At 46.8% G+C, this 21,729-nt stretch overlaps 1 protein-coding gene across 1 annotated transcript in view; it reads left to right on the top strand.

Annotated features, from left to right (window-relative positions):
* Window positions 1–21,729, top strand: part of LOC141121995 (uncharacterized) — a 119,590-nt gene that overhangs the window by 42,475 nt on the left and 55,386 nt on the right. The window contains exon 9 of the mRNA XM_073611780.1: window positions 7,929–8,831. Within this exon, the coding sequence (XP_073467881.1) occupies window positions 7,929–8,831 (903 nt within the window). The remainder of the gene's footprint in view (window positions 1–7,928; window positions 8,832–21,729) is intronic.

Below are 21,729 nucleotides of genomic sequence, written 5' to 3'. Positions count from 1 at the left end.
TGCTCCAGCCGGACCCACCAGAACAGATTGAGAGAATCATCTCCTGGAAGCTGCACGACCTGTTCCAAAGAGGTTTTTCTGTGATCCCAACAATGCAGAAGAAATGCCTGTAGGGACCTGGAATGCAATTGGGCCCAGGGCACTCCTGGAATTGCTGCAGTAATCAAACCCAACAGCTGCATTATCTGATGCAAGGAAGCCTGGAGACTGCACCTGAAATTCTGCACGGAGAGGAGGATCTTGGAGATCTCCTCCAGTAAGAACATTTTTTGGGCAACTGAGTCTATCAGGTAGCCCAAAAAAAGACAGCTCTGGGAGGGAACCAGAGCAGATTTCTGCCGATTGACTTTCCAACCCAATCTTTGGAAGGTCTGCAGAACTACTTGTAGATCCTGACCAAGGTTCTCTTTGTCCCGGGCAAAGATCAAAAAGTCATCTAAGTTCGGGACGATTGAGATCTTTTGTAAACAAAAAAAGGCCATGACCTTTGTAAAGATTCTCGGGGCTGCCGAGAGACCAAAAGGAAGGGCCCTGAACTGCCAATGACGTAAGCCGTTTTATGAGTGTATCGCAAACCTCAAGAACCTCTGATGATCCTGGTATATTGGAACATGAAGGTAAGCATCCTGAAGATGCAGGGTCACCATGAATACCTCTGGCAACAACAGATTTCTGAGTGAGTAAATGCTTTTCATCCGGAAATGCCTGTAAATCAAGAATCTGTTCAGGAGGCTTAGATTGATGACCATCCGATATCCTCCGGATGCCTTTCTTACCAGGAAAATATGAGAATAAAATCCTTGGAATTTTTAATCCTCCGAAACGGGGGAAATAACCCCTTCTGATTTCCAACGAGAAATCAGATATAACATGCCCTGCCGTCTCTCTTGGTCTCTCAGCAGATGAGTGAGAAAAAACTTCTTGGGAGGAGGGAGATTAAACTCCAACCTGTAATCATCTCTTATGACTTTGAGAATAAAAGGATTTTCTGTTACCTTTGTCCATTCCTTGATGAAACAGGTCAGCCTTCCTCCTACCTCTGACCTGGCATCACTGAGAGTTTTTGGCCGGGGATGAAGGAGCAAAGAGTGTCCCTTTAGCTTTGTCTTTGCTAAATGACCATTTTTTCTTGGCCTGCCGACCCCCTGACTTAAAGTTAGCTTTGTTCTGAAAGCTGCGAAAGGTCCTCTTACTTTGAGGCTTAACCTTCCGAGATGGGAAATGCTTACCCTTTTCCGAGGACCGAGCTAGTACTTCCTCTAAAGCCGAACCAAATAATAGTTTGCCTTCAAAGGGAATACTGCAGAGCTTATTTTTGTAGGTCAGATCCCCATCCCATCCCAGAGCAATTGATCAAAGCTGACGTTTTTGGTCCAAACCGAGTCTGCAGCTGCGTCTGCCAAAAAAGCCACTGATTTGGCAATCGGGGAGAGATTCTCGGATCTCTTCCACAGGCATGTCGGTGGAGAGAAGGTCATCTAGCCTCTGAAAACAAACATCTAGATTCCTAACTAAGCAAGTGGATGCCAGGGCTGGCTCAAGAGAGAAGGCGGAAGCCTCCCAGGCTTTATGGAGCAAAGCGCCAGCTTTCCTATCCATAAGCACACCAGAGTCCTCAAATGAAAGATCAGATCTTTTAGACACTTGAGACATAGGAGCATCAAGTCTGGGACACTTGAAAAACATTTCTTCAATGTCCGACTGAAAGGGGAATCTCCTCTTATGCCCTCTGGACTGGGACAACATTTTCTCAGGCTCTTTCTATTCTGACAGGACCATGTCTTTAAGTGACTGGTGTACCGAAAAACACTTAGGCTTACACCCCTGAAGACCCCTATACATTCTATCCTGAACCAACTTAGTCTTCTGTGGTGGCTCAGTCGGTTCAGAAGTAAAAACTGCTTTCAATATCTTCAACTGGAAATAGGTATCTAGCGCATTAACAGCCACTTCAACCTCTGACGCGGATTCCTCGTCAGATGAGGAATCTGAGTTCTCCCCCTCCTCCGGGTCAGAGACCACACAGGAACTAACGGTCTCCAACACTAAAGCGGGTAGAGACCTCGTTGAGACCGAAGAAACCTGGGGTACTGTCACTGCTACAGAAGTGGAAGGACCCAACCCAGCTAACCTATCATTAAAGGCTTGGAAGGAGGAAACTACTTCCTTCATGGAAACCATCAATTCCTTTAAGTTTATAGCAGAATCAGCCCCTGCTACTGAAGAAATACATGTCTCACATAACAGTTTTCTACAGCTATCAGGAAGCTTGGATCTACAATTTCCACATTTTCTTTTAACAGGCTAGTCAACCTAGGAAAAAAGAACCACAATAAGAAAGGCATAAAAACTATACTTTCTAAAACATTTACCCCGAATAAATAATCTCTCATTACAGAGGAGAGGTACTAACCTTGGGGGTAATACAGGACCTGGATGCAGCCGCTGGATCAGATTGAGCGGATGCTCCGTCTGCAGGGGTGTCCTTAACATCCATGATGAGGAGGACCAGGCAGGAGAGCGGTCTAAGGTGTTTGAACGCTGTCCGCTTGCTGTAAAGCCAGCCGAACATCCCCACCAGTGTGGTGAACCGAGCCGGTCCTCTTATAAAATGAAAAGACACAGCGACCGGAAGTGCGTCACACCACTTCTGGTTCCGGTGACGACACTGGAAGTGCACTCGCCGCCTTGGTACACCCAAAACGATGAAAAAACACAAGAATGTGCCCTCTGGGTGTACCAAGGCCGGACCAGGATGCTGGGGGGGGGGGTGGCAGTTGCAGATGATTCCCTACAAACGCAAGTAACTACAAAAAAAAGGGGGACCCTTTTCAGACTGCTAAAAGCAGTAAAAAATACTGCAGACATGGCCACAACCGGTCTGAGTATCCTGAACAAGGGGGGGTCCGCTAACCACAGTCACCAGACCAGACAAAAGAAACAAACATAACGGTGCGTACTCCTGGAGGTCTGAAAACACAAAACAACTGAGGGTCAGGGGAGAGGGAGGGGCCTTTCAAACTGTGTCTGATTTGTGTTTCCTGTAGAAGGTGGAGCCAATTATCTCTCAAGTAGCTGTCCTGGAAGATGAAGGGGGAAATCTCTTTTCCTCTAGACCAGGGATATGCAATTAGCGGACCTCCAGCTGTTGCAAAACTACAAGTCCCATCATTCCTCTGCCTCTGGGTGTCATGCTTGTGGCTGTCAGAGTCTTGCTATGCCTCATGGGACTTGTAGTTTTGCAACAGCTGGAGGCCTGCTAATTGCATATCCCTGCTCTAGACGTAAAGAGTGCCCCCTTGTCCTCAGTGTTGACCGTAAAGTGAATAACTCAACGCCAAGTTCACTATATGGACCCCTTATATATTTATACATGGTGATCATATCCCCCCTTAATCTCCTCTTCTCAAGAGTGAATAAATTCAGTTCCTCTAATCTTTCCTCATAGCTGAGCTCCTCCATGCCTCTTATCAGTTTGGTTGCCCTTCTCTGCACTTTCTCCAGTTCCCGATATCCTTTTTAAGAACTGGTGCCCAAAACTGAACTGCATATTCCAGATGAGGTCTTACTAATGATTTGTACAGGAGCAAAATTATATCTCTCTCTCTGGAGTCCATACCTCTCTTAATACAAGAAAGGACTTTGCTCACTTTGGAAACCACAGCTTGGCATTACATGCTATTATTGAGCTTATGATCTACTAAAACCCCCAGATCCTTCTCCACTACGGATCCCCCCAGTTGTACCCCCCCTAGTATGTATGATGCATATTCTTAGCCCCCAAGTGCAGAACTTTACATTTATCAACATTAAACCTCATCTGCCACATAGTCGCCCAATTAGACAGAGCATTGAGGTCGGCTTGTAAATTGGAGACATCCTGTAAGGACGTTATTCCACTGCATAGCTTGGTGTCATCTGCAAAGACACAAATGTTACTTTTGATCCCAGACCCAATATCATTTATAAAGATATTAAAGAGTAAGGGTCCCAGCACTGAACCTTGGGGTACACCACTAATAACCCCAGACCCTTCAGAGTAATGCCCCGTACACACGGTCGGATTTTCCGATGGAAAATGTCCGATCGGAGCGTGTTGTCGGAAATTCCGACCGTGTGTAGGCTCCATCGGACATTTTCCATCGGATTTTCCGACACACAAAGTTGGAGAGCAGGAGATAAAATTTTCCGGCAACAAAATCCGTTGTTGGAAATTCCGATCGTGTGTACACAAATCCGATGGACAAAGTGCCACGCATGCTCAGAATAAATAAAGAGATGAAAGCTATTGGCCACTGCCCCGTTTATAGTCCCGACGTACGTGTTTTACGTCACCGCGCTTAGAACGATCGGATTTTCTGACAACTTTGTGCGACCGTGTGTAGACAAAACAAGTTTGAGCCAACATCCGTCGGAAAAAATCCTAGGATTTTGTTGTCGGAATGTCAGAACAAAGTCCGACCGTGTGTACGCTCTTTAAGAATCATTAACCACTACTCTCTGAATTCTGTCTTTTAGCCAGTTTTCTATCCATTTACAAACTGATATTTCCAAGCCTGTAGACTTTACCTTACACATGAGCCGTGTGTGCGGAACTGTGCCAAACGCTTTTGCAAAATCCAAGTATACCACGTCCACAGCCACCCCTCTGTCCAAGGTTTTACTTACCTCTTCATAAAAAGAAATCAGGTTTGTCTGACAACTTCTGTCTTTCATGAATCCATGCTGTCTGTTGCTTAAAATGTTATTTTTCAGCAAGAACTCGTCTATGTGGTCTTTTATTAAATGCTCCAGTAATGAGAGATTAATAAAATGGTTGGATGAATGATTGTCACATTTGTCTAATGATTTTTCTATAAGTAGACCCCTTAGTTTCCTGTCAGACATGGTTTCATAATCATACACTTGTGAGTACACTAGACACTAGAGGATATAAGTTAATCAAAGCAACAATATTAACCAGTTGCCAACCCGCCACAGTAAAAATACAATGGACTGGCGGTACATACAGGTCTGGTAATGTACTTTTATGCCATGGCTTTCTTCCGGGTGCGCACGCCCAGCAATCCCCTGCTGTCATTGGCTGTAGGACAAGTTTGTCAGCAGGTCCCGGCCAATGATTTTGCCCAGTCCCCTGCTGATCACCTGCAGCCAATGACAAATCACTCCTGTGTTTTATTTTGTAAACACGGGGAGCTATCTAGCGGTTTCTTCTCTTCCCGAGTCCTTTTTGGTTCAGGGAGAGAAGAGAACACCACACTGTGAGTAGAATCACCACACTTTACACCCACATACCTTAGATTGGCACATTTAACCCTATTGATTGCCCTCATTAACCCTTTAATCACCCCTGTCACCCAACCAGTGCCATTAGTACAGCGTCAGTGTACAGTATGTTTTTGATCACTGTATTAGGGTCACTTGTTACATCAGATAATGCCAGGGTCAGCTGGCATTCGATTGCCCACACACTATTGCACTCACACTATAGGTCGCTGATCATCACCATTACTAGTATAGTGTCTGTATGGATCAATATCCTGATCACCACTATTACTAGTATAGAGTCTGTATGGATCCATATCTTGATCATGAACAGAACTATATTAGTGGACCACCTTAGTATAGTGTCCCTAATAATGCAGGATCAGCCCTTCTGCCCCCCCCCCCCCCCCCCAACAAGTGTAGTGTCAGTAGATCACCGGCACCTCTGATACATTGCACACATAACCGCAGTGTTAGTAGAATCAGGCCTGATCTCTTCTAGCACTAGCAGGTGAGTTTTATTTGTAGCGGTTCAAGCAGTCCCTGACAGCTAGGAGCTCTTTTTCCCCTGAGTCACACTAGTTAGCTGTAAATTTAGTGCCTAAAATGTCCCAACAAAGGTACTCTAGTGAAGAGGCCTACAGGATTCTGAGTATGACAGCTGAGAGCGAAGGAGGAGTCCTCACTGACAGAATCAGGCTATGAACACAAACCTGTAGAGAGCAGCGGCACCCTGAAAGGGAGCTCAGAGGATGGAGGAGAGGTCATAATAGGTGAGGTTGAAAAAAGACACAAGTCCATCAAGTCCAACCCATGTAAAGGTCCCTGCTAAGGTCAGGCATATCCAACCCCATTCCCTTGCTGAGGTTCTAAAATCACATTATTCCTGTATGCAGCAGAGAGCCAGTACTAGTGCTGCTTTACCTTCTGGTGAACTGGCAGGTACCAGCGGCCTAGTACATTCTAGTCTTTTATATACCAGCACTGCAGTATTTTTTTTTTTACAATTATTTTATTTATTCAAGGAACACAGTCAAACACAGACATCTGGGCAATCACAGTGTGTTATCTTACATCGCATTGCACAAATATGTTATACACTATAGCATTTCATTAACTGTTAAGGACAATATGACATTTTGTTATCTGAAACGTCCCTGTCATATTCTGTGACAGTTGCTATAGGCGGCGTCTTTCCTCTGGGTGTACATTAGATAGCAATATTAATGGTGCATATGTGTTACCCTTCGTCCAGTCTCCGACCGGCTCCAGTTATTTATTTTTTTAAATTTTATATACTAGAAAAGTTTAGGTCCCAAAAATTCGGGACTACCTAACCGGGAAAAGAAAAACAAAAAACAAAAAAAAAATTATAATAGAGAGAAGTATGGTAAGCAAACATAGGAAGGAAAAAGAGGAAATAGAGAAAAAGACATAGGGAAAAGGGGTATGGGGGGGGGAGGGGGGGGGTAGGGAAGAGGAGTGGGGAGGAAATCTGGAGGATATCTTTGTGTAAGCCCGCCTGCCGCGGGGGTAATCCGATAAAACACCCTTCTTCTGAAGCTGGTGAGATCAATATTTAGTTAGTCGGTTAATTAGTTAGTATGGTGTCATTTAGTCATTTGAGTCGCTGTCCAGGAGGTCTCTTCCCTCATCGAGAAGATAAAGACATGCCATGGTGCCCAAGTCTTGGAGTATCGCTCCTGCTGGTTTCGTGCAGTTAGAACAAGATCTTCCAATCTGCTTATTTCCTTAACCTTTCGGAGCCACATCCCTACTGTTGGGGGTTGCGATGATTTCCATGTAAGGGGGATGCATGCTTTAGCAGCATCAAGAAGGTGCCGCATGACGCTTGATCTCCTAGCTCCAGCAGCCCGCGGCAATATAAGCAATTTGGGGGTCGAAAAATCATCCCCACATGGGCAGATCGCGGACCACCCGATCCTCAAGGTACAGGGGTACATCCCAACCTCCTCCGGGGACCTCTACGGACCTCCGTTCCTTCTTTCTCCAACAAGAGAGCGTTCCGGCCGGAGGATCCAAGATGGCGCCGATCACACAGGCACAGGGAGGACAGATCTCTCCACGAGACCAACAGCCGCAGCCCACACAGCAGCGAGCGCACGCCGAGTCCTCTCCAGCGATGACAGGCTCGGTGTCTCCAGCTACACACATAGGACCGGTGAGTCCATCTACCTCCCCTGACCCCCAGGCCTGGCAGACACGTGCGCCGCAGCCATCCGGACCACCCACCTCCTCACAGCACTATACTCAGTGCTCGGCGGCATTTCCACGGCTGCTACGCGCGGCATCAGACCCCTACCTTCAGGACCAGTCTCCTCTATCCCCAACACCGTCAGCTCTCTCCCAGGACTTTCCACCCCTTCCAGGCCCCGCTCGCCCATCAGCGGAGCTGCATCTCACACCAGGGGGAGAGGATGGGACACCATGGGCCATGGCAGCGTCTTCCCCCCCACCCAAGACGCAGAGACTTTCCAGATCCGGAGACAATGGTGGCTCTAAACAGCTGCCCTCTAACATCCTCACATACGCACAAAAGGCCAGCACCCCCCCATGTTCCTCAACAGCTACCCACCATGAGGGACCCCCCCAACTGCCGCAGGCCCTGATGTGGACTGAACCGTGGGATCCCCTTGTTCCAGGATCCCATCGGTCACCCGAGGCGGGTTCATTTAGCCCACGCTCCCCCCCTTCCGGCACCAGCCTCACCAGACCACCGAGTGGGCCATATGCATGACCAATATATACCACCCTCATGGCACGCTTATTTCCAAGCGATGCCCACCAAACAGGACTTCAAACAACTCATAGAGGATGTCAAATCAACCTGCCGTTCTGAAATCCAGGTCCTCCAAACGGGACTTAAACATTTAGCAGATAGAGTAGAAATGGCGGAGGAGGAGATCCAGGAAACCAAGTTAGCAGTCCACAGAACACAGCTCCAAGGAACGGAGCACCGTTCTCTCCTTAGAGATATGCAAAGGCACATAGAAGACCTGGACAACAGGGGGCGCCGCAACAACATCCGAATAAGAGGTGTCCCGGAGCCAGAGGGCAGCGAAGACCTGCAAATCACTTTGCAAACCATTTTCAACAACCTATTGGGAGACCCCCCTACGAAACATATAGAAATGGACAGAGCCCACCGAGCACTGCGACCTAAAGGCCCCGCATCAAAACCAAGGGATATCATTTGCAGAATCACCTCTTACCCCCTCAAAGAATCCATCATGAGACAAGCACGAATAACACGCAAAATCACCTTTGCTGGGACACAAATTCAGCTCTACCCTGACCTGTCCTGGATCACCCTACAGAAACGAAGACTTCTTCAACCACTGTTACATGAGCTGCAAAACAAAGCAATCCCCTATAGATGGGGTTTCCCCTTCACTCTCACAGCAAAGCTACAGGGAACCTCCGCAGTTCTGCGATACCCCGAAGATCTCCGAGTATTCTGCAACACCCTGGAAATACAACCCCCTCAGCTACCGGAATGGGACTTAGTAACCATCTCCCCATCACCGCCTACAGTCTGGCAGAAAGTATCTTCCTCTAACCGGTCTCGAAACCCAGAACTACCCCGCAAGCCTGCCAAACCCAGAAGCTGATCAACATCACTGTTCTACCACAGTCCACACCAAGCTACAAGACGTGATTAACTTAACGTACTGACTTATCATGCCCAGGACTAAACATTTGGTCAAACATACTAGCTCAGTACCCCCCAAATTGCCCCTACGCCACAGTTCACATAAATACCAAGGGCTTGCTGTGATCGGGCTCCGAGAGAGTAGACGCATTACCGTTTGTCTCCTCCCCCCCCCCCTCCTGATTTTTAGTTCAGGAAGTTATATAAGTGTTTTATATTTTTACATTGGTTACGGATCCCCTGGTGGCCCCCCCCTGGCCGCCCCAATAGAGCGACCGGCGGACGGACACTTGGGATTCGTGTTACTTAGGCCTATTGGCCACTTATAGTTTGCTAATGTATGCGTTCTATCACCACTTGGTCTTACTTAACCTTCTTTTTCTTTCCCAGCCCTCTCCCTCCTCCCCTTACTGTAGGAATCAACTTCGCGCAGCGGTGTGGGTGAACGGTCCTGGTTTCCTCCCGGATGGTGTCGGCTCCTGGTCCTCTGTCCTCAGGCCCTGGTGCTCCATCACTAGGTAAGCAAACGCACACCTACCCACATGTAATTAGATGGCAAAGTTACTATCCCTAAATGTACATGGCCTGAACTCCAACAGAAAAAGGCATCTGGCACTGCGGGAGTTTAGACAGTCGGGAGCTGATATCATAATGGTACAGGAGACACATTTCAATAAGGAAAGCTCGTTCGCATTCGCCTCCAAATACTTCCCGCAGGTGTACATCTCATCTAGCACCCACAAAAAAGCAGGAGTGGCTATATTATTCAAAAAGGGAACCCCCTTCACTTGCACAAACCATTACTCCGACCCTAGGGGCCACTTTATCATTCTACAGGGGCACTGGCATACACAACCTATCACGCTGTGCATGGTATACGCGCCTAACACTGGACAACATAATCTCCTCTCGAAAATATATAAGCGTATTTTCAAGTCAGCCCCCGGAATCTTAGTGGTGGGGGGAGATTTCAATCTTGTACAATCAGCAACTGTCGATCGCCAGGTGGTGGGCTCCAGGGTATCTCCACCAGGTGTCCTTCGGGGCTCTAGACTGTTTCGACAAATCTCCAGACGCTATCCGCTCTTTGATGCCTGGAGGACCCTTCACCCAGGAGATCGGCAGTATACATTTTACTCCGCCCCCCACCATACACACTCCCGAATAGATTACTTCTTTGTTAACAACCACACACTCAGACTTACACGAAAAGCCCAAATACTCCCCATCTCGTGGTCGGATCATGCCCCGATTCTACTAGAGCTAGAACTAGACAATCCCAACCGTAAACCCTACAACTGGAGGTTTAACACATTTCTCCTTCAACACCTCCCTTCCCAAGTCGAACTAAATACCACCTTAAACCACTACTTCATTGAAAACAACACGCCGGATATATCACCAACCACCCTCTGGGAGGCCCACAAGGCTGTCCTGCGAGGTAAATGCATAGCCTTGTCCTCCGCAATGAAAAAAGATTCCCTAGCCGCAAAGCTAAAAACTGAGCAGGACCTTAGAATGTTTGAACGCAAACTTCAAGCCACCCCTTCCATACCCTTGCTTCGGAAGGTCATTAGCCTTCGCTCAACCCTGAAGGAATTCGCTTTAGGCCAGGTAGAAAAAGCACTGACAAGACTAAAGCAATTATTCTACGATAAAGGTAACAAAGCACACTCCCTTTTAGCTAACAAACTGCGGGACAAATTCCACATGCAGACACCACATCAGATTAAAAATAAATCGGGGCATATAGTCTCCCACCCCAAAGAAATAGCTCAGGTTTTTGCGGACTTCTATAAACACTTATACAATAACCCAGACATACCTAGCAATCCCCCCTCCCCCGACCTGTCTAACAAAATGCGAGAATACTTAGAACGCAGTGGAATTCCCCATTTAACATCCTCCGACCTACTGATCCTGAACACACAGATTACGGATGAGGAAATAGAGATGACCATTAAATCCCTCCCGTCCCATAAAGCCCCGGGACCCGACGGATTCCCATATGAATACTACAAGACATTTCTCCCCATACTGCTTCCACATATGAACAAGGTCTTTCATGCCTTTCTTCACAAGGCCGATATACCACCGGACATGCACCGTTCTTTTATCACCTTAATTCCTAAACCAGACAAAGACCCTTCCCTCTGCACCAATTACAGACCCATTGCATTACTGAATTCCGACCTTAAAATTTTCACCAAACTACTTACCAATCGCCTAAACCAGATTCTCCCCTCACTGGTCCATAAAGACCAGGTAGGGTTCGTCCCGATGCGTCAGGCTGGCGACAATACCAGAAAAATTATAGACCTGGTGGAGGTGGTGAATAAAGAACACCAGGCGGCATTGTTGCTCAGTTTAGACGCAGAAAAAGCGTTTGACCGCTTGGGATGGCCCTTTCTATTTGCCACTCTACAATTCATGGGCTTTCGAGGTCCCTTCCTACAGGCGATCAGACATTTATACACAGGCCCAACATCCCAAGTCAGGACCCCCTTTGCATTATCCCCTACATTCTCAGTGGCGAACGGGACCAGGCAGGGATGCCCACTCTCGCCCCTGCTATTTGCACTCTGCGTCGAACCCCTAGCATCCATTAGGAGAAACCCAGACATACGGGGAGTATCAGTTAGAGGGAGAGAGTTTAAAATCTCCCTCTTTGCAGATGATATCATACTCTCATTGACTCAACCTCATATCACTCTTCCAATCCTGCAAACAGAACTAGATCGCTTTCGCGCGCTTTCAGGGTATAAGATAAATGCATCAAAATCGGAGGCCCTCCCAATTAACATCCCTCCTAACGAGGTCTCACTTTTAAAATCTAACTTTCCATTCACATGGAAAATAAATTCCCTGAAATATCTAGGCATATTTATTACACCCAAATTTAGTACCATATACCAAGAAAATTTCCCACCACTGTTCCGATCTATAGGATCCTCACTGACCCAATGGAAAAAGCACCACATCTCTCTATTAGGTCGAATAGCCTCAATAAAAATGACTATCCTCCCAAGGCTTTTATATCTCTTCCAAACACTACCCATACCAATCCCGATTGCCCATCTGAAAAAACTCCAATCTGATCTATTACATTTCACATGGAATTACAAAAGGCACAGGGTCCCGAGATCGGTGCTGATGGCATCCCGCAATGAAGGGGGATTGGCGTTCCCTAATATTATTAAATATTATTACGCAGCTCAATTGCGAGCGATAGCCTCCTGGTATACCCACAAATCTTATAATAAATGGACCGAAATTGAAAAGCTATGGCTCGCTCCCATACATCCAAATAACCTGCTGTGGAGTGCGAATGCGGACGTAGCCCCTGAGCGTATGCTGGGTCCCATGTCCCACTTGAGACGGCTGTGGCGCACTCTGGCCCCCAAACATAGTCTCTCCTCAGATAGATCGCTCCTGACCTCTTTTATCTGTAACCCCAAAGTGCCGGATAGTCTAACCTACCAAATGTCACATCATTGGACAGCCCGGAACTTGTTCCACTATGGGAACCTGGTGGACCCTAGAACAAGGAAACTGCTACCATTCGGTGAACTACAAACTAAACATGACCTCCCCAAACAGGCACTCTACAGGTATCTACAAATCCGGCACTATGCACTCACTATTACACCCACCCTACAATTTTCACCACCATCAGTGTTTGAAACAACAATCTTGGCGGGCAATAATCAGAGAGGGCTCATATCGAGCATATACAAGATCTTGAACGTCTTCTCAGAGGACAGCCAGGGTAAACACTTGTATGTGACTAAATGGGAGGGGATCCTCGGGGAGGAACTCCCGATCTCGCAATGGCAGATAATCTGGAATCAAACAGCGAAGAGTTTAATGTGTTCTTTATACAAAGAAAACTCCTATAAAATCCTCTTCCTGTGGTATATGACCCCAGATGTTCTCCATGCCATATTTCCCAATAGTTCCGATAGATGCTGGAGATGCCAGGGAGCAAGGGGCACCCTCCTACATATATACTGGAGCTGCCCATTGTTGACTCCTTACTGGTCCACAGTCCAGCAACTACTGGAACGCCTCCTGGACATACAGATCCAGGCTTCCCCAAAATTCTTCCTACTGGGCCTGCCGCCGCCTAAACTCCCTACCCCATATAAAAAACTGGTACGTCACATACTGACGGCGGCAAGATGCCTTATAGCACTACACTGGAAGCGTTCTTTACCCCCCTCTGCTGAGGACCTGTACACTAGAATAAAGGACATAGAAGTGATGGAAAAGATGACAGCTAGAATACAAGATACATTGGAAGCACATAACAGGGTCTGGGGGCTATGGCACCTCCGGGAGGACCCACCATGACCAGGTAACACCACCGTTGATATACCTACTATATCCCCCCCCCTCTCTAACCCCCTCTCTCTCTACTACCCACCTCTTCTTCTTTATGTTATACATACCTGTGACTTCATAGCCATAGATAACTAAGTTATGATTCTGCTATTACAGTAAGATTATAAACTTGCCAGTAAATATAGTAAATGGAAGACGATGACACTTAACTGGCATTTTGCAAAACCTTAATATTGGAATATGACATTTGATTATTGACACTGTATAAAAGACAAGAATTCAACATTATTGTACTACTGTTACAAATGCCAACTGTTACTGCATAATGTACTGCAAAAACGGAAAAATAATAAAAACGTTACTTGAAAAAAAAAAAAGAAGGTGCCGCATAATAGATTTTTTGTAGATTTTCCCTGGTATATTGGTGGCATGTAGGAGAAAGAATGCTGGGTCATTGGGTATTTCGCGTTCTGTGAGTTTTTGGAGGGTGTGTTGGATACCCGTCCAAAAGTGTTGTATTTTAAGTCAGGACCAGAAAATATGCAGGATGGTGCCTTTGTCCTCCTTGCATCTCCAGCACAGATCAGAGGCATCTGGAAAGAATTTTTTCAGCTTCGCTGGGGTTCTGTACCACCTGGTTAGGATCTTGAAGTTGGTTTCCTGTGTTTTTGCGCAAATAGAGGATTTGTATGTAAACCTTATGATATGTTGTTGCTGTGTTGTGCCGAAATTTTTACCTAGGTCCCGCTCCCAATTTTGTATGCAGTTCAACACGTGCGGTTCCGCAGGGGTAGTTAGCAACTCGTAGTTAGCTGAAAGTATGTGGGGCATTGGCCCTGTCTCAGAGCAGCTTTCCTCAAAGGTGGTAAGGGGCCTGGCAAACAACCCCGGAGCCGGGAGAGTTCTGAGAAAGTGGGAGAGCTGAAGGGCACCCCAAAAATCCAGCCGGAAGGGACCTGACTGGTCCACCAGCTTCAGGATCGTCGGCCACGCCCCCTCCTCTACAAACCTGGAAGCCTGTGTAAGTCCCAAGTCCCTTAGGTTTTGAAAATTGGGACCACCACTTCCCGGAGGGAAAAGGGGTTCCCCATAATTGGGTATAGGGGTGATATGCTTGACGAGATACTGGGGGATGAAAGTAGAACTGAACATATTTTAGCTGTATTAACTATTAAGGGGTGGTTTTTCATCTTTTGTGAGAGGGAGGTGTAACACCATGAAGCCCCGCCAAGAGGAACATCTGATTGGGCCAATTCAATGAACCCATAACTTATAATCTGCATGTCTATTCCAATCTACCATCCTGCTCAGATGTATAGCTTGGTGATACTTGCGTATGTCCGGTACTGCTAAACCCCCATATCGCTTAGGTAACATTAACTGCTTACGCTGTAATTGTGGGCGTCGATGTGCCCAGATGAAATCAAAGAATAACGATTGAATTTGTTTGAAATAACTAGCCGGGATACGGGTTGGGAGTGCTTGTAGGAGATATAGAAACTTGGGGAGGATGCTCATTTTAATAATGTTACAACGTCCTATCCAAGAATGAAAACTGGTGGTCCACTTGTCTAGGAGTTGTTTGACGCTCCGAAGTAGTGGTGGGAAGTTTAGCTCAAAGATTTTTGCTAAATTGGCGGGGATCAATGTTCCTAGATACATTAGTGCTTTATCAGTCCATTTAAATTTAAAGTTGTTTTGTAGTTGTACAATTGACTTTTGTGGGAAATTAACTCCCATTGCCTCAGACTTGAAGAAATCTGAAGATTTGAGAGGTTTCCGTATCTCTCAAACTCCTTCATCAGGTTAGGTAACGAAATCAGGGGTTTCGTAAGGGAGTATAACATGTCATCGGCATATGCCGAAACCTTGTGCTGGGAATTCCCTACTCTAACTCCCTCAATATCTGGGTTATTTCGGACCGTGCATAGAAATGGTTCCAATGACAGGGCGAAAAGGAGGGGCAACAATGGGCACCCCTGGCGTGTCCCGTTGTTGATTCCAAGGGTGTCTGATAAAACACCATTGGCCCGAACTCTTGCTGCTGGTCGGGAATAGATCGCTGAAATCCATTGCGTCATTTTGGTGCCGAAGCCACCCTGTCAAAGGCCTTCTCCGCATCGGTGCCAAGAAATACACATTGTGTCTGTGAATTGTTTACTGCCTGGAGCAGATTCAGTACCTTTGTGGTGTTATCCCTAGCCTCTCGGGTAGGGACAAAGCCGACCTGGTCTAAGTGTATCAGCCTTGGGATGAGGTGTTGAATCCTATTTGCAAGTATCTTTGTAAAGAGTTTGAGATCCAGATTGAGGAGTGAGATCGGTCGGTAGCTTCCACAGGCCGTTGGATCTTTCCCTTCTTTAGGGATCACCGAGATGTGTGCGAGTAAGGTATCGGCAGCGAATGTTGCAGTCGAGCCCACTGCATTGAACAACTTGACCATGTATGGGGCAAGAGAGGGAAGAAGGGTTTTGTAGTATTGGGCTGTAAGGCCATCTGGACCCGGTGCATTCCCCTGTTTAGTGGCCCCGACCACCCCCTGGAGTTCAGCACTGCAGTATTTAATGGTGACCTGGTGGGTCCCAAAATTGCAGTCCAAGCTGGTGGGGTGGCTAGCACTAGTAGCATCCTACAGCCACCAAGAATTTGACCACAGACCCATAGAGCCCATCGTGTTCTTCCAGATTAAAGTCCTGATTGGCAGCCCATAGATTCTGCAGCACCCGTACTTTCCAGATTCACTGTCCAACCCAGAACTAACTCCTCTTGATTTTTTTTTTATCTGTTTTTCACTGAAGATCTGTATCGATCTTTTGTGAGCCAAATGCAATTTATACATACAACAGTAAATCGCCACCAACCCAAATTCAACTCTTGCCAGACTATTCGCATTGGAGACCTATCAACATTTTTAAATGTAAAACTTTTTTGTGCCTAACCCTCAACATGGGCATTACTAAAAGGAATGAGTCGCAGTCATATTGGTCCAGAGACCCGATTCCTCATATGTCCGCGTTCTCGGTATTAATGGCCAGGCATAGATATGAGACAAGCGTTTTATACATTTTAGTGATCACACACTCTGTTGTCCTCGGGATGACCCTGAATATGATCAGCTTTTCAACATTCCGCCCCTCATAAACTACCTCCCTCATAAATTTTCACTTATGTATACACCCCAACAAAACATCTGCATAGATGAGTCCCTGATTACGTTTTCTGGCCACCTTGCAAACAGTATCCCCCCAGCAAGTGTGCCAGATCTGGGGTCAAAATGTATAAGCTCTGTGATAGGGTGACAGGCTATACATGTCATTTTAGAAGTTACGAGGGAAATGATAGTCATGTGGAGCCCCGCAGATGCCCAGACTACATGGGGAGCAATGGCAAGATAGTGTGTTATACAAGTAGAAGGCACAAAAAGCTAAAACAATTTATACCTCTAATATTTAATCAATTTGCTGGGTGAGCATAGTAATATATGCACGCAATGAGATCTCAAGTCCACAATCTATATGATTGTATTAGAGGAAGTCCATAAGTCAAATGGAATAGTAATAAAAGTAGGAGGGGGAGGGAAAAAGGGGGGGGGGGGGATCATCCACGCTCACAGCAGCCATCCAGGGGGAACAGAAACCATGTTCCCAATACACTGAAAAAACAAGAAAGGGAGAAGAGGCGCCTCTGGGTGCAGATTTGTGTACAGGTTTTAATATAAGGTAAAGAATGGTGAAATGGCAACTCACATTTTAGCAGTTAAAAACAGGCATTGTATAGTCCCAACAATGGGGGTGTCTTCAGTGGGGTCAGTCCCTTACTCTCCTGTGAATGTGCGCTGTGTAGTCTTCTCGTACACCGCTAGATGGATCTCTGCTGGCTGCGGGGGAGTATGCATCAACACGAGGCTTGAAGCGCAAGCTGGTATCCAGGCGAAGGGGGGGTGAAGTCACTGGGATGCGACGCGTTTCTTGAGCGTGCAGACCGTGAATGATTTGCGCCTAATAGGTACACTAATTGCATCGCGCCTAATAGGTACACTAATTGCATCGCGCCTAATAGGTACACTAAGGTTGAAGGTATAGGCACCTGGGCTAAATCAGAAGTAAGTTGTAATACATCAGCCCAATAACATTTGCGTTTTAGGCATCACCAGATCATTTGTATAAAGTCGCCCTGGTGCACCTTACACTTTGGGCACAGGGGGGAATCTCTCCGGGCCCATTCATATAATATCTCAGGCGTCAGATAAGCTCTGTGCAGGATAAACAGTTGCGAGAGCTTATGGGAGGCTGAGACACAACTACAAATCTTAACATGGGAGGGGTGGACTTCAACAACCAGATGATAGGGTCCTACTTAATTTCCCGTAAGGCCATACGCTGGCACAAGAAAGTGTCTTTATTCCAATTGGCTGAGTTCAAAGCGTATGTACTATACAAAAGCGTAAGGAAGAAGCAGATCCTTCCTAAAATTTCAGGAAGAGTTTACCATGGCTCTTTTGTATCCAGAAGGTGCTGTGGCCCAAACTCCCAATCCCGATGCAGTGAGCCGGCTGCATAAGAGGGATTTTCCAAATGTCGTCGCTGGTACCCCGACCCAAAGAGCACCCCAAAAGAGATGGACATGGAATAAGAAGAGACGCCTGCCTTTTCTGTCCCTGCTGTCCTGGCCAACCTGGTCTTTGCATCAAGGACTGCTTCCATCGTTACCACACACTAGTGGAGTATTAGTATAGGGCACACATTCACACAGGGTCTCCAAAGAAGTTAGAAGTTAGTCATAAAACTCGCATTTTGAGAGACACTAAAATCACAGCCTAGAAAGTTTACAGTTACAGTTTTTACCCCCAGCTTGGGTTCCAGTGGGTGGTGTGAGTCAGAAAACAGATAGCGGTGTGTGTGGGTAGGTTTTCTGTAGGCCTCCTCGCCCAAGTCACCCCTTTCCTTGCCTTGTAAGACACAGTCCAAAAGGGGACATTTGCTATTCGGTGTCTCCTCCCTTGAACAATTGATGTATTTGTCCACTGAGTTTACGTGTTCACTAAAAGCTTGTACTTCTGATGCTCTAATCTGGACCCAAGTATAATCCACATGTCCTAACAAATGACGTCCCATGAAACAATTCAAGGCTCTCTTCTCCAACTCCTCCATACACAGAGTAGCTACAATAGGAAATACAGGTGATTCCCATAGCACAGTTGTGTGTTCTGTCTGTAGAAGTCATTCAGGTATTTGAAATGGGTGGTGATGAGACCAAGGCCGTTTCCATACGCAGGCGCTACTCACGTATGCGTTCGCTTTTACACGCGAGCTCGCGCGTTTAAAACAATTTTTTTTCTTCTTTATTTTAACTTTTATTTATTTTTTTTACAATGTTCTTTACAAAAAAAATTGTCACTTTTATTCCTAATACAAGGAATGTAAAAAATCCCTTGTAATAGAAAAAAAGCATGACAGGACCTCTTAAATATGAGATCTGGGGACAAAAAGACCTCACATCTGATATTTACACTAAAATGCAATAAAAAAAAAAAATGACCCTTTAAGAGCTATGTACCACAATCAATATTTTCAAGCGTAAGAGCCCCGATGCTTGTGTTTACCTTCATACGTGCGTATATGTCAGGGTTGGGGTTGCCACCTCATCCCTTTAAACCCAAACACATATGAATTATACAGGTTCTTGGGATAATTTAATGCAGGTAAGGCCACCAAGTGAGTTTAATTACCACCTTAATCAGCCACAGAACCGGTGTAATTAATATGTGTTCGGTTTTAAAGGGATGACGTGGCAACCCTAGTCGGGGTGGGGAGGCCTCAAACATTTTGGGGGCGGGGGGTGGGGTGGGATTTTATGTGCTTGGGTGTTTAACATAATTGGAACTACCGCTATTTTATTCTCTAGGGTGTCTGCTTTCAGAAAAGATATAATATTTTGGGGAGTTTTATGTAATCTTCAGGCCTAAAATATATATTTTTAAACATTCGTGCAGAAAATGCAAAAACGGCTCTGGCAGTGAAAGGGTTAAAGTTGATTTAAAAAAAAAAAAAAAAATCTGTGGAGGCCACATGATTCCTGTGGAGGGCGGAGCTCCAGTCTGCAGACAGATACCATTGGGAAATGCAGATAGGACAGGACACATGTCACCTCCACTTTCATGTGTTGTTTCTAATGTCTATTGAATGCTTGTTACATTAAAGTTCATTAAACAAAAAAAAAAACAATAAAAAGGTGGATTGGAGGCCACATGTTTCCTGTGGAGAGTGGAGCTACAGCCATTCATTGTTTGTTACAATAAAGTTCTAAAAAAAAAAAAGTGGTGTGGAGGTCACATGCTTCCTGTCAAAGGTGGAGCTCCACTCCTCAGCCACACCCCCCCTCAAATGATCTGGAATAAAAACAAGAAGTTCCATGTGGCACGAAGAAGCAGTAGAGGAGGTAATAAGATCTTATTTTCTATTTACACCCAGTAACCCCCCGTCATGTCCGTCCTCTTCCTCCATAGTCACTGTGATGTCTTTTATCTCCAGCAGATGATGATACACACATATATAGTGTGGAAACCTACATTAACCCCTTCAGGGGCAGAACATTTCCCCACTTATGGGGCCGGAACATTCTCTTCATTTTGGAGATAAATTCTAGTAATATGTTCCTCTATACCAGGGGTGAGCAACCTTTTGAGCGCAGTGTGCCGAAAAATGTTTTCAAAGAAATTGAGCCTGCCGATTTTATAACAAAAAAATGTCAACTTCACACTCTCAATCACGAAAAAGGATTTTTTATAAAATGCTGTAAACTACTTTAGTAGTGAGAAATGAACATCCTGCACTCTCACACCTCAGATCAGCTCCAATTCCTGCAACTCCACACCTCCCATCACTGTACCCCCCGCCTTCTCATCTGCCCCACCATTCTAACCCCCTGTACCACCCTTCTCATCTGCCCCACCATTCTAACCCCCTGTACCACCCTGCTTATCTGCCCCACCAATGTACCTCCTTTCTCCTCTGCCCCAACACTGAAACGCCCTGCTCATCCTTCCCACCGCTGAACCCCCTTCTCATCTGCCCCATCACTGTACCCCCCCGCTTTTCTGTGCCACCGCTGAACCCCCTTCTCATCACTCCTACCACTGTACATCCTGAACATCTGCCCCACCGCTGTACCCCCCTTGTTCTTCTGTCCCTCCACTGTAACCCCCCTGCTCATCTGCCCCATCAATGTACCCCCTTTTCTCATCTGCCCCACCACTGTACCTCCCTGCACACCTGCTCCACCACCATAACCCCATGCTCTTTTGTCTCACTACTGAATCACCTTCTCATCTGTCCTAACAGTGAACTCATCTGCTCTTCTGCCTCACCTCTGTTCCCCCTGCTCATCTGTCCCTCCAATACACCTCCTTTCACATCTGCCCCACTGCTCTACCCCCCTGCTTTTCTGCCCCAACACTGAATCCCCTTCTCATCTCTTCCACCCCTGAACAGCTCTGCACATATTCCCTACAGCTGTACCCTCCTGCTCTTCTATTCCACCTCTGAACCCCTCCTGCACATCTTCCCCACCGCTGTACCCTCCTGCTCTTCTATTCCACCTCTGATCCCCTCCTGCACAACTGCCCCACCGCTGTACCCTCCTGCTCCTCTATTCCACCTCTGAACCCCTCCTGCACAACTGCCCCACCGCTGTACCCTCCTGCTCTTCTGTTCTACCTCTGATCCCCTCCTGCACAACTGCCCCACCGCTGTACCCTCCTGCTCTTCTATTCCACCTCTGAACCCCTCCTGCACAACTGCCCCACCGCTGTACCCTCCTGCTCTTCTGTTCTACCTCTGATCCCCTCCTGCACAACTGCCCCACCGCTGTACCCTCCTGCTCTTCTATTCCACCTCTGAACCCCTCCTGCACAACTGCCCCACCGCTGTACCCTCCTGCTCCTCTATTCCACCTCTGAACCCCTCCTGCACAACTGCCCCACCGCTGTAACCTCCTGCTCTTCTGTTCTACCTCTGATCCCCTCCTGCACAACTGCCCCACCGCTGTACCCTCCTGCTCTTCTATTCCACCTCTGAACCCCTCCTGCACAACTGCCCCACCGCTGTACCCTCCTGCTCTTCTGTTCTACCTCTGATCCCCTCCTGCACAACTGCCCCACCGCTGTACCCTCCTGCTCCTCTATTCCACCTCTGAACCCCTCCTGCACAACTGCCCCACCGCTGTACCCTCCTGCTCTTCTGTTCTACCTCTGATCCCCTCCTGCACAACTGCCCCACCGCTGTACCCTCCTGCTCTTCTGTTCTACCTCTGATCCCCTCCTGCACAACTGCCCCACCGCTGTACCCTCCTGCTCTTCTGTTCCACCTCTGATCCCCTCCTGCACAACTGCCCCACCGCTGTACCCTCCTGCTCCTCTATTCCACCTCTGAACCCCTCCTGCACAACTG

The sequence above is a fragment of the Aquarana catesbeiana genome, unplaced genomic scaffold (assembly GCF_042186555.1).
Source record: "Aquarana catesbeiana isolate 2022-GZ unplaced genomic scaffold, ASM4218655v1 unanchor236, whole genome shotgun sequence".
Taxonomy (NCBI): domain Eukaryota; kingdom Metazoa; phylum Chordata; class Amphibia; order Anura; family Ranidae; genus Aquarana; species Aquarana catesbeiana.
Note: the sequence above shows the minus strand (reverse complement) of the source record. Positions and strands in the feature narration are given on the sequence as shown.